General features: G+C 43.3%; 1 protein-coding gene across 1 annotated transcript; it reads left to right on the top strand.

Moving 5' to 3' along the window:
• The first annotated feature begins 252 nt into the window (after window positions 1–252).
• On the top strand, window positions 253–8,345 carry calm1a (calmodulin 1a). The gene is made up of 6 exons (XM_005738733.2): window positions 253–392; window positions 5,888–5,918; window positions 6,013–6,156; window positions 6,266–6,372; window positions 7,050–7,185; window positions 7,298–8,345. Exons 1-6 carry the CDS (start codon window positions 390–392, stop codon window positions 7,324–7,326), a joined length of 450 nt encoding a protein of 149 aa, XP_005738790.2. The 5' UTR covers window positions 253–389; the 3' UTR covers window positions 7,327–8,345.
• The last annotated feature ends 1,734 nt before the right edge of the window (window positions 8,346–10,079 follow it).

The raw sequence follows: 10,079 nt of genomic DNA, 5'->3' as shown, positions 1-10,079 counted from the left end.
CTTGTATCACATCCTTTCCTAAAGTATATGTACTCCCAACACCACCAACCTACCCAAGCATTGTAATAATATAGACCTTACCATTCAATTGAAAAACAGTTCCACTTTGATTTCCTTCCTGATTTCTAACTAAGTGCGGTTATTCCAACTCCTAACTTCTCTGGATTTAAATTAAAAATGACAAGATGGTGCGTATGAACGCGTGCAGCGAGCGCGGGAGCCATACTCACTGGTCTTTGCGGAGGAATACCGTGAGAGCTGTGCGGCGGTGCTTTGTCCTGCGTACCCGCCCCCAAGCAGCAGCCAGCCCTCCTGCTCTGTGGCGACCGTCCATTTCCCTCTGTCCCCCCGTAGCGTTAGCAGACCCGCTGTTGGAACTTCGCACAGACATGGTGAGTATTTTAACCAGCCGTGCCTTGAGATGTGTGTGGATTTAAGCTGTGTGAACTTGACTGGAAGCCAGATGCGGGGTTGAAATATCTCCGTAGTAGAGCGCTCAGGGACGAACGTTAATACTGTGGCGGTACTAGACAGAGACTCTGCGGGCGGAGCAGTTTATTACCACCGCGGCTTTTTCCTCCCCCCCTCTTTAAGAGCCCACTCTGTGAAATTGCAGCAGATTTTGGAGCCGTAAGCACCTTCACAAACTGAGAACTGAGAGGTAGTACTCGTTACAGGTGGCCACAGTTGGTAGTTGTGGTGGAGCTTTTGGCTGGTTAGCATCACAGCTAACAGTGATCCCCTCGCCGATAGTCTGATTTTCCGGTGGTTTCTTTTCTTCTGTTTTTTAGTAAGGATGTAAGGATGGCTAATTTTCTCAGGAGGAGAGTTGCCTCTCTCTGCTGATTATTCTGAGACATGGAGCTGTAAAATAAAGGTGCACATCTGCCCTTCATGTTCAGACCATTTATGTAAGGGTGCATATTATCATAGGCGTTAGCTTAACAGTTGTAGATAAGAGCTGTCAAAGTCCAACGTGCAACCATTGTAAAAGCCGCTGATAGTCCTAATTAGGCCAGAGGTTATGGTGTACATACATGCATACGCTTTGCGTAGAATAAAACGTGTTTGACCTGTTTTGACGTCACATTTTTAAGTACAGATTGATGATCCTAGATGAAAAGTCTGAGCTGCAGTGGATGCACACTGCAAGCACCGTGTTACACTATTTATACTATTTAAACACGCACATACACCACTGTTCCTGGGTTGTGTGTCCATGAATGCACTGTGCCAGTCTCCAGGGGAGTGGTAGCATCCCACCCAGGTTTGTCGTTTATAGCTTGTGGAGGGAGTTGCTTGCGTTCAAGACCCTATTGTTAAGTATAAAAATTGATCCTTTTGTAGTTCATATTTTTGTTCAGTGTGTATTTGATGTCATGTTTTTAAAAAACATTTACTGAAAAAACATTTTTGGTTAAAGCACATAAATGCACCTAAACCTCTCTGCGTGGCTTTTAGTGTTGTAACTTGCCTGGTTATGTTTTTACTGCATACCCTAACCAAATACCCCTTATTACCTAAACCTAACAGAGTTCTCTTTGGTGTCATAACTTCACCAGGTGGTTTTTAAGAGTGCCATAACCTAACTGGTAACTAACCAGGTACTACTACCTGACCTTAAAACAGTACCTTAACCTAACCAGGTAGTCTGATGATACTTAATAACATATTTAAAATAAAACTGTAAACATTTCTTTCTTTTATGACTCTGGCTGTAGTTTCTAGTGTGAATCTTTACATATCGGTCCGATCAGGTAAAATTATGTCTACAAATAAGATTAAGGTGTGGAACTTCCCAGTGTAAAGTCTATAATAAAGCTAGCATGTGTCTAGGCTTCAAAGAGAGGAAGTCAAATACATGCAACCATAAACTGCTGCCTAAAAATATAAATATGCATGATATAATTATGTGAGGGGCAAAAAACAAAAAAACAAAAAACCCCAGACTCTTAACAGTAGTGCAAACAGCAGTCCCAGGTAATTAAAGTTCCACTTTACCTGTTGTAGCAGCTTTTGTCCTGGTTAGCACTGCAGCAGGGAAGTCAAACTCATTGCACATCGACTGGGAGAGGTTTATGCCCTACTTGAGTGGGCCGGTTTTGAGTGTTTCTTGGCCTTACGTTTCATATTCCTGTTCTGCAGTAGCACATTTAAAGTTAGTGTTAGATAATTGTTGTTGGGGCTTCTTTTATTTGAATTTTTTTGGATTGGCTACAGGGCTCTGAATTTGGCTTTTTTTTTTCTGTAGGAATAAGCAGAAAAACAACTCCTTACAGAAGGGGAGCGTTTGATTTTTCAGCTTGTTTTTATTAGGGCTGCATAATGGATTAATTAGTAGTGTTTGTTTAAAAAAACAGTGTTTTGACACAGGAGATGTAAAGCTCTGTATCTGTGTGTGTATTTACTGTATTAGACATATAGAGAACAAGCGTGCAGATGTTGACTGGCATTCTTCAGCCTGTAGATCAGAATATAGTTTACTCTGGCTGTTCTTCATAATGTTTATTTTTGTTATTGTGAGATCATGTCCAAAAAAATTAGTCATCTGAGAGATGCCTGCATCTGAAAAGGAACACAAACCAACAGCCTTCAGGTTCAAGGTGCACACCTGTTATTTCAAGCTGCCCACCTGGCGCTGATCAACCCTCTAAGAAAGAATTTGAGGGGGGAAATCGCTTCAGGTCCTGAATGGTTCAAGTTAGTCGAATGACCCCCAGTGAAGACTGTTGGCTTTATCTTGGATTTGACATTGTTAATGTTTGTTTCAGTCTTGCTTCTGATTGGTTGATGTAATTCAAGCTCCAGAGTTTGTACTTTAACTATCTAGTCCCCGAACCTAATAATGACCTCTAAAAGCTGCTTTACAAGGCCATTTCCTGCGGGGGAAATTACCCTGTGGTTAGTTTGTGGTTGCTATAGCTACGTACGTGAGAAAGTTGACACAGGAAGTAGGCTGAAGCTGTACTTCCTTGTACTTCCTTACATATGCAGGATTCGTTTAAAAGCAGACGGACTTGTCTTGCGTGACATGTCCATCATGAGTTCACTTTAACTGTCAAAGTACAGGGAACAGAAGCTGTTGTGTTCGGCTTTAATCAAAGCCATCTGCACGGAGTTTAATTTTACATTTCAGAATAATACCCATGGGTGCTGTAGAAGGAAATCATAGAGCCCTCATACTTGACGCGGCTCTATTGCCAGGCGCCTTGAGAGGAATTTGGCCTGGATATTAGAGGTGTTAGCAGCTTGTTAACCATCGCTCGGCCTGACACAGATCAGTGCCATCATTAGTGTCCGCCTTTCCCTTGGGTCACATGAGTACACAGCATATTTTGATTCAGATATCAGGTAATTGATCATTTTACCATTTTAGTTTCAGTTTCAGGTTTGGCTTCCGGCAGTTTTTATTATTAAAACAGGATCATGTAGATAGTGCTGTTAATGTGCCCGACCTCTCGCTTTCCCTTTGAGCATATCCACAAAGTTCAAGGAAATCTACTTTATTAAAAAATAGATTTCTAATTAGTTAACCAGTCTGCAATTGTGCTAAATAATTAGGGCCTTAATATCATGATAATATTTTTGTATTTCTATAGCTTTTATCTAAACTACCATTTCTTCCCATGAACACAATAAAGTTCATCCAAAAACAAATATAAAGATGATAAGATCTTTCACGAGCAAAGCAATGATGAGGTCAGGCTTGATATTGTCTTCCCAGTGAGGATTATAGCTTATTAACCCAATACCTGTATCATATTAATGGAATGGAAAACTAAACAAATGAACAGGATGCATGTCCTATTGTTGTTCCCCCTTTGCAAGCTACATGTTCATTGTAGAAGACGTAGTAATCAATTACAGGCACTCTTATTGTTATTTATGACCCTTGTGATTCAAAAGTGCAACTGAATTCCCTAAAGCTGTATAGATTTTGATAGTTTTGGCACCTTAGACAGTTTTTGTAGTAAGTTTAATCTAGAAACAAACTGAAAATTAAAAAAAAAATCTGCATTGAGGAGAATGTGTAAGTTTGGCCTGCTTTGGGGACAAATTAGTAAGTGGAGAAAGGGGAACTTCCCGAGGGGTCCACCTGGTGTGAACCATGATGCTTTGCAGGAGGTCAGATGACTAGCCAACCGATCCTCCCTGGGAGCTGCAAATGTAGCAGTGAGATGACAGGTGACAGATTAGCATATACATGTGGAGACGCACACACACACTGAACTCTCATGACCTCCCCCCTGGTCTGGACCCCGTTACTCTCACACACCTAACGTCAATTTTACTGATAAGTTTCACTGACCTCCTCCAGCCTCGATTTCTTTGTTCCGCTGCTCTTCATGTGTTGAGCCTCCGCAGGAGGTTTTGAATGTCCATGTGTCGGGGAGGCTGAAACACTGCTAAGAGAGGGGTTCTCCAAAGTTGTTGGAGGCAGTTGAAGCCAGGGAAGAACAGTGCCTGGTCACTTGGATAGAAAGCTTGGCTGAGAGACTGACACACAGGAAAACGTCAACAGGTGGAGCAACTTTTCCATCAACCTGGCTGGTCAGTGCCAATCTGCTGACTCTTTCTGCTCTGGGGAAAACTTCTGTCATCCACCTACACTGGAATGACTGAAAGACGAGACGACTGATGCATCCGTCTGCCCATCCAGGACAACTAAAAACATCTTTTAGCATCTTATAATCCATGTTCCTGAATATGTAACTATTCAGAAACATGGCAAAGTCTCCTCCTTCCATCCTTTCTGCCAATCAGAAGCGACGGATAGATGTCTAACCATTTTTTTCATCCACCCATTCCTCCCAGTTCCTGCCCTTCCTGCTATCACCCACTCGTCATGCTGCCCAAGAAAATTGCCGTCTACCCAGCAGAAGACGAGCTGGTGAGCTTGTCCACCGTTTATGACCTCCTGGACGAACAGCAGCACTACTATAAAGAGCTGATCCAGCAGCAGGAGAGGAGCTACAGGGCCTTCCTGCAGATGCTGATGGACTCGTCATCAAGCCGCATGGATGGCCTTGTCAGAGAGATGCAGGACCTGAGGAACTGCCTGCAGAGAACCAAAGCCGAGCTGGCTGAAGTAAAAAAGCAGGGCGTCCAGACCAGCAAGCAGGCTGAGTGCCTGGCTGAGGGCTTGGTGATGGTGCGGGGAGCGCTCGATGGGCTGACCATAAAAACTGGAGGAGGAGGTGGTGGTGGAGCAGGAAGAGGTGTGGATCTGAAGCAGCGCAGAGGGCCTGGAGGGTTAAGACTGGATGGAGGAATAGGAGGTGGAGGCAGGGATGTGAAAAAAACAGAACCAAAAGCAGCGAAGCTGGTGGCAGACCTAACAGATATCCACTTTGATGATATAAAGGTTGGATTCAAGTAATGAGATCCCTGATTAATCCCCGCATTTGCTTCCTAATGTCATTATCAAAAGCCTTGAAGCCTTATCAGTGTTTTTGTTGATGTTGTGAGGAGTTTGTCTTTCTTTCTTTCTCTCTTTCAAAGTAACATAATCCTGGAGTTTTAAAATGAGCCTTTCGAAATAAGGAAATTTTAGATCATTAAATGACAGTAAAAGCAGTAAGCTATGGTAAACTGTGAAGATGATGACCGAAGATGAAGAGTTCTGTCAGGCAAAGCTTGCATGTCACAAGTCGACCACAACAAACTGCTTACAGAAGCAGTTCTCACCACTGTTTGTGATGCCTGATGAGGCAGGATCTGATTAATCTCAATTTAAAAGATAATCAAGTCTCATTAAAAGAAAAAAAAATGCTTAGTTTGTTGAACCAAAACGATTGTATTGGATTTCTTTTTTTTTTCTTAATCAATCTTGGTAATAACATAGCATATTAATTCACTCTTTGGTGTTTTTGTTTTGTTTTTTTAGGCTGACCAACTAACAGAAGAGCAGATTGCTGGTAAGGTGATGCCATAAAACACTTCTAATTTTATTCGCGTCTTTACAGCTGCAGTGTAAATGTCCTTTCTTCTTCTCTTCGTTTGCCTGTTCAGAGTTCAAGGAGGCTTTCTCCCTGTTCGATAAAGACGGAGATGGTACCATTACCACGAAGGAGCTGGGCACTGTCATGAGGTCACTGGGTCAAAACCCGACCGAGGCAGAACTCCAGGATATGATCAACGAGGTGGATGCTGATGGTACGCTGCTGTCCTCCCTCGACACGGGGGAAGGATTCATCTGTCTAACTTGTCTTTTTTTAAATAACCCTTTTATCAATGATGAGTCATATTTACCTCCTACTCCTAGGCAACGGGACCATCGACTTCCCCGAGTTCCTGACAATGATGGCGAGGAAGATGAAGGACACTGACAGTGAGGAGGAGATCAGGGAGGCATTCAGAGTCTTTGATAAGGTGGGCCTGGTTTAAGTGTTTTTCATACATATTTTGACGTATTAATGCTGCAGTCAGTATAACAGCTGCGTCAAGGCACATTGCAAGGTATCAGAACACTCCAACAATCGGTGGCACTCGCGTTCTAATTTCTGATGGTTGGAAATTTATGAAAGATGGCATACTATGCTGCTTTTCCTAGCCATTTCCAGTCACTGGAAACAAGAGAAATTGCGTAGGTCTATATAGACATCCTGTTGATAAGAAGAGTAGAAAAGAGCTGGTAAATTCTTGTGGGGAAAAAAACTTCCATACGAGCCCTCGGTGTGTTCTCAGCACTCGTCCCGATGCATTTGAAGCATTTAAACGACTCGACTTAAGTCTGTGTGGGGAAACTGACTCGCCTCATGTCATATTCAAAGCAGGAAGTCAGAAATAGAAATGAAGGAAGTGGCCAGTCAGTTTTCAAAATAAAATTCCCTTTTCATAACAACACTTCTGATATGAAGCCACAGCTCCTCACTGTAAATGACTCTTAACTAATCCAGCGTGCTCCTCGTTGGAGGATGTGGTGAAGAGTAAAACGGGATCTTTTTTTGGATTTGACCTCCTGCCTCACAAATCCAGAGTAGATATGCGGAGAAACACTGAAATGGCACGCGTGTTGGTCTGATCACTTTTCCCCATCTCTTTGTCAGGATGGAAATGGCTACATCAGTGCAGCAGAGCTGCGTCATGTGATGACTAACCTGGGAGAGAAGCTGACAGACGAGGAAGTAGACGAGATGATCAGGGAAGCAGACATCGACGGGGACGGACAGGTCAACTACGAAGGTGAGCTTGGTCATGAGTGTTATTAGAAGCTCCAGAGCTCTGATTGGTCCTGAGGCTTGCTGTGTTATAATTCCTGATGGCTTTTCTTTCTCCGCCTCTTCGTTCTCCACAGAATTTGTCCAGATGATGACCGCCAAGTGAACTGGGCTCGCGTTAAAGACAAAGAATCCGTCAAAAGTTTCACTTACCTCTTATTGCAAAAATCTACATTTAATCATACTGTTCTGTATCAACAACTTAAACTGAATGTTCAAAATCTCAGATCTGTCCATATTAAACAAGTTCACAAAAAGGAAAAAAAAAAAAAACTAACTGAATCTGCATGTACTGGCTTGTACCCCCACCTCTCCGTCCCACTCCCCTCTCCCATCTCAGCGCCGAGCTGCCCAATCAGATCTCAACTCAACAGCCGAGCGGTCGCCGCGCAGCTGGCTTCCTGACGTCACTGCGATGTTTCGGGACGGCCGATCGCCTTTCTTCCTCGACTTCCTGTCTTCTTTCATTTCTGTTCTTCATGCATGAGGCTTTTCGTGGGTTAGCGTCGAGAGCACAGCAGGAGAAAGCAGTCGGTGGTCCTCAGGTCGGCCTAGGAGGTGTTGGTTAGCTGAGCGAAGGAAGAAGCTTTCACAGTTTGCTTACCTGAGTGAAGTCAGATGTTTTTAAGAAAAGCATAAAAATAGAATAAATAAGAAGTCATTTTAGATCTTGTGTTTCGGGCATGTCACTTTTCCTTTGTGTGTTCACCTTTTGTTCAAGGCAGGGTGACGATTTTGAGCCATGTTGGGCGGCGAGTGTGTCGTAGGGTTTCAGGGCGGTTGGTTAAAGATGATCGACATACACAAGCAGCTTTTGACGCAACATTGAGTAAACAAATGGTTTTAGATTAACAGGAAGTGATGAAAGAATAAAATGTCATTGCCTCAAATGCTGTGTGTGTACACAAGTTCACTTTAGTGGGGACGGGGGTCGGTGCTTTGCGGTGTTTCTATTTTCTGTTTGTGCGTGCGTGTGCGTGCGTGTGTGTGTGGGTGTGTGTATGGGTGCGGCGAGGCCCGGCCCAGTCCAGCTGTTCTGTTTGGTTCAGTTGATCTGCATTCCAAGATGTACATGCTCGTCTTTACATTTTGTTTTTCCAATAAAAACACAAACATGAACTGAGATGCCACTTTGTGTGTGTGGGTTTTTTTGTTTTGTTTTTTTTTTAAAGCTGACTTGTGTGTTTTCCTGCAACTCTGTGGGGGACGTACTGCTTTAAAATGACTCATTGGTGATCGGTGTGATGTCTTACTGTGAGCACAGACTCTGAAACCCACCTAACATATTTTGGGATGAGATTAACAAAAACTACTTTCTGCGAAAGCACAAGACTGTGATAAAAGGATGCAACCATGGACTGTATAAAAGAAGATGGTGTTTGGGAGCCATATATCGATAACAGGGTGGCTTTATCAACGTACACTTCCATTATTGGCTAGAAAGTCACGTCAGCTGTTGGCTTCAGTTTGTGATGTTTTGTTTCAGTCTTACTTCACTGACTCGTTAGTAAACCCACATTCATTTATTGCCAGACCATTGAAAGTAAATAAAGTCTAAGAAAATCAACTGTTAATGAATGTATATTTTACAAATCCACTAGTGAACCATCCATTCAGTCATCTACCAGTTCTTTGGGCCAGGTCCTACTTCCCTCGGCTGATCCAGGGGAATACAGAGGTGTTTCCAGGCTAGCTGACACATGTTATCTCTCCAGTTTGTCCAGGGTCCATCCCGGTGCCAGCTCTGATATGAGGACTACCAAATGTTTGAGGGCTAATACCCTCCATCTCACTCTAAGGGATGGAGGGTATTAGCCCTGACCAAAACATTTGTGTTTATTTTTACCATAACTGATCAATCCTGGGTACTATAGGGAGATTTTATTTGCCATTTCCAATCTAAATGCTTCATAGGGCACTGTCACTCCTTTTTAGTAACTCAGATTAGCAGATGGCACCATAGGCTATAGACTAGGCTGCAAAACACAAGGCAAGACCATAGATACTCATGTTAAAATCCCCAACTTAGGAGCAGAAACAATCATATAAATAACAGTTCTGACCTCTATGTATGAGCAAATCACAGCACCGCCTGATGTGCCTGGCAAAAATGTGTTTTGTTTTTTTGGTAATGATAGAGTAGTTGTGATCAGCTGGCCACGATAATCCTGTAAATGTAGCAGAAATTTAAGAAAACAAACAAAATCAAAAATGGGAACTAAATGATTAAACCTCCATCTGAGGGGTAGGTGAGTAAAATCTTCGTCTTCTGCAGTACCCCCATATAAGTAAATCCCTCAGACACTCGCTCCTCACTACATTCTTCTGGCTGTCAGGTGAAAGGCTGAAATATTTATGAGAGCAATCTGGAGCCAGCAGAGCTGAAGGCGAGGGGAGAATCTTCTGCACTGGAAAGCCCGTTATTAATGCTGGAGTGGCAGCTCACTAATAGCAAGCAAAGAGCAGCAAGATGTATTAATACACTTCAGACTGTTACATAACTCCAGCTACTAACTCTGTGTGTGACAGAGGATACATCCAACACCTCCTACACTTCCCCGTCCCCCTGTCTGCTCCTCTGCAATCCCACAATCGCCACCTCAGTCTTAAATATTCAAGATGAAGCTTTTCATTTTGACCTCCTCATACAAGTCGTCTTCATCATGGCTCAAGCCCCCCCTCCCCCCTCCAATTCCTTCTGCCACTCTTTCCTCCAGCTCCCACAGTTTTCTGCTCCCTCCTCTTGTTCTGTTTTGCCCATCCTGTCCCTGGCTCTGTTGCCTAGCAACAGCTCTTCATCTGCAGACAAGACATTCTGGGCGATCTGGAAAAGTCCCTCTGACACCCTACACACACACA

This window comes from Pundamilia nyererei, unplaced genomic scaffold (assembly GCF_000239375.1).
Source record: "Pundamilia nyererei isolate P.nyererei 1_Seehausen unplaced genomic scaffold, PunNye1.0 scaffold00086, whole genome shotgun sequence".
Taxonomy (NCBI): Eukaryota; Metazoa; Chordata; class Actinopteri; order Cichliformes; family Cichlidae; genus Pundamilia; species Pundamilia nyererei.
Note: the sequence above shows the minus strand (reverse complement) of the source record. Positions and strands in the feature narration are given on the sequence as shown.